This window comes from Archocentrus centrarchus, unplaced genomic scaffold, assembly GCF_007364275.1.
Source record: "Archocentrus centrarchus isolate MPI-CPG fArcCen1 unplaced genomic scaffold, fArcCen1 scaffold_55_ctg1, whole genome shotgun sequence".
Classification (NCBI taxonomy): domain Eukaryota; kingdom Metazoa; phylum Chordata; class Actinopteri; order Cichliformes; family Cichlidae; genus Archocentrus; species Archocentrus centrarchus.
The window spans coordinates 1,225,475-1,228,394 of NW_022060277.1; the positions used below are offsets into that span (position 1 = coordinate 1,225,475).

Consider the following 2,920-nt stretch of genomic DNA (forward strand, 5'->3'; position numbering starts at 1 on the left):
TTCGTGTTTATGCCACCGTCGTTGACGTCAGGAGATACTGGGTACGATGTCAAACTCGGGCGCTGCGTGGGAGAGAAAAAATCTCTATCAAACTTGACTTTACGTGATGCCGGGCTGTACTTATCTTCATAAGCGTAGGGCTGCTGTAAAGTAGAGTGAACTGCACCGTTTCGCCCTGGCACGAACGGTTTTGCTTTTGGCTTGAGGTGTGAGGCGCTGAAGCCTGTTCTTGGCTCTGCCTTTACAGGAGAAATGTCCTCGCCTAGCTGTTCAGAATCCTGTGAAAGTTCTGAACCTTTGACTTTAGCCTGGTCGACCCACATATTGTCTTGTGCGTTCCGTGGCTTCCAAGGGAGAGGAGTCGAGATTCAGTTTGCAGCTGTGTTTCTCACTTGCTCCATCGACAGCTGCTTCAAGTGCTTCTGCCTCTGCAATGGCTGCAGCAGCTTCTTTTTTATGACTCAGCATTTCTATGCTTGCTTCTAGCTTAGCTTTCTCCAGTTTTTATGCTTACTTCCTCTTCTAGAAAGGTAAGGCGTGCCTTAGCGGCCTCTGCTCTTGCTCTGGCCTTGGCTGCCGCTGAGCCAGTAGAAGATGCTCTGGATACTGATGTTGCAGCTGACACTTGAGAGCGTGTCTTTAACGATGACGCTTTTTCTGCCATGGCGTAGGTTAGCGTTGTAGCTCCACTTTACTGCTTCCGTGATGACTATTCACATGCCACATGTGACCAGGTAAGTAACACTGCGCTGTCTTGTCTGCTAGAAAGCCTTGGTTTCACTGTTCTGTCCTCAATACATGTGCTGTATATATCTCTGGACAGACAGATAAACTCTTTTCTACTTCAAGACTCTGAAGACGTTGTTCAGCTTGTCCACAGGTTTATTGAAGACTCAGAAAAGTGTGAAACTAAAACACATGAAAACACAAATCAGTTATATACTAATTTCTCTTAATGTACGTAAGCACAACAGAAATATACCAATACATGAACTGCATATCTTAACATCACTGTATCTATAACCTCTTCGGTCTAGAAGATATGTTAACTTTATCAACTAACAAGTTTAAACAGTTATCATAGCTTGTTGACACACTGAACAATGTGCTCCGGCGCTAAGCCGTTCCGGTCCGATTTCCCGTTACCGTCAACAAAATACACACTCGTTCCAAAAAATACACATCTCAAAATAAAGTTGTCTTAGTGTAAAGCGTACATACCCAAGATGCAATCACCACGCCTAAGATGAAAGGCAGATGTTACGCGATACTCTTACATGTGGTATCACAACACCATGTTTCTTCCGTAGCCATGCTCTCACTTCCTGAGTTAGGTCACATGACCGGAAGCTCCGTAGCTCTCTTAAAGCGACAGTACAAAACTGAACTCAATACATCATGCACTAACGTATTCCGTTAATCGTGTAACAGAACAAACATTAAAAACAGTAGAAAAGAGAGAGATCCTTAAATTGAAAATAACAATAAATAAAATAAATAAAAAAATAAAATAAATAAAGAATCAAAATAAGTAAATAAACGGTTTAATCTAAAGATCAGTTAAACCGAACACCAGGAGGTTATATTCAGTTAGAAAACTGCACTTGCAAGTCCTTACACCATTTCTGCATCTCCCGCTTATCTCGTATGGGTACCTTCCGGTCCGATTTGGCGCCCGTCAATGTAACCAAAGGGGCCACGGAAATAAGCCACCTTTCCAGCTTTCCTAGCTTCATCAATAAGTGGCCATAGATGATTTCTTTCCTCCCAATCTTCTTTGGGTAGCATTTCAGCAAACCTGATGCTCCGCTCTTTACAGTAAGTGGCTTTTTTAGTCTTCCTCCAGACTTCTTCCTTCATTATTCTGCGTGTGAACAGCACAATGACATTTCTGTGTTTGTTCTCCATCTTCCTTCCCAGTCGGTGTACAACATCCACTTCCTCCTCCTCCAGCCTTGACGCTGATTCAGGAACAATGTGCTTCAGAGTCTGTATGACTAAAGCCCTGATATCCTCATCTTTCTCCTCCTTCAAGCCTTTTATACGAAGACTCCATCTCATTCTGTATCTTTCTTGTTCTCTGAGCCTCTTTTTAAGATCAGCATTTTCCTCTCGTAGTTGTTCACTTTTCTTCTCCAGCTCTTTAACCTTTGCCTTACATTCCTTAACTTCGTTAGCATTACATTCCACTGCTTTGGCTAGGTTAGCGAGCATAACACTGCTGTGTGTAACCTGTTGTTCAATATTGTCCACTTTCTCTCCGAGCGTCATAATAACTTTCATTATATCTCTGAGAGAAACCTCCTCCGCCTTCATCTTCAACTAACCTGAAACGCTTTTCTCCCGGTGTCTTGTTTGGCGTTGAGGGTGCGGAGTCGCCCCGCTCCCTTTTATTTTGGGTGGAGATGTCCATAACATAGTCGTGGTCTTTGTTAGAAGCTGTTTCTTTCTTTTTGAGTCAACTTTAAGCTTGGACGACTTATTGACGTTCTGGGAAGCCATTTTGGTAACTTGGTAGGGAGTTAACTTAAACGATACATAAAGATAGGACTTGCAAGCGAGCTCAAGAAAACACGACCGCTCAACCCGCCATTTTGGCTAACCTCCGTGTTAGCACAGACATGTCTGCTTCCTGATGTAGGGGAGAAACGCTCTGAACTTCCAGGAGACAAACAAACTGAAGCATCGATCTTATCGCGCTAGCATTGATCTGATATGATCGATATTTAGATCGATCCGCACACCACTGTAATTCTGACAGTGGAACAAGGAAATGTTTGCACATACGTGAGCACACAGCGACTAGCCAAATTCTCCACCATCATACAGCTGCTCTATGGGTACATAGAGCAGCTGTACCCCCACTTCACCACGATGGGGACACCCCCACCCTCTGACGTCACTTCGCTTGGATCATGAA

General features: G+C 43.7%; 1 protein-coding gene across 1 annotated transcript in view; it reads left to right on the top strand.

Annotated features, from left to right (window-relative positions):
- Positions 1-705: 705 nt before the first annotated feature.
- The window catches only part of LOC115777509 (NLR family CARD domain-containing protein 3-like), a 66,404-nt gene continuing 64,189 nt past the window's right edge, over positions 706-2,920 (top strand). Inside the window, exon 1 of the mRNA XM_030725431.1 lies at positions 706-734. Coding sequence (XP_030581291.1) covers positions 706-734 — 29 coding nt within the window. The remainder of the gene's footprint in view (positions 735-2,920) is intronic.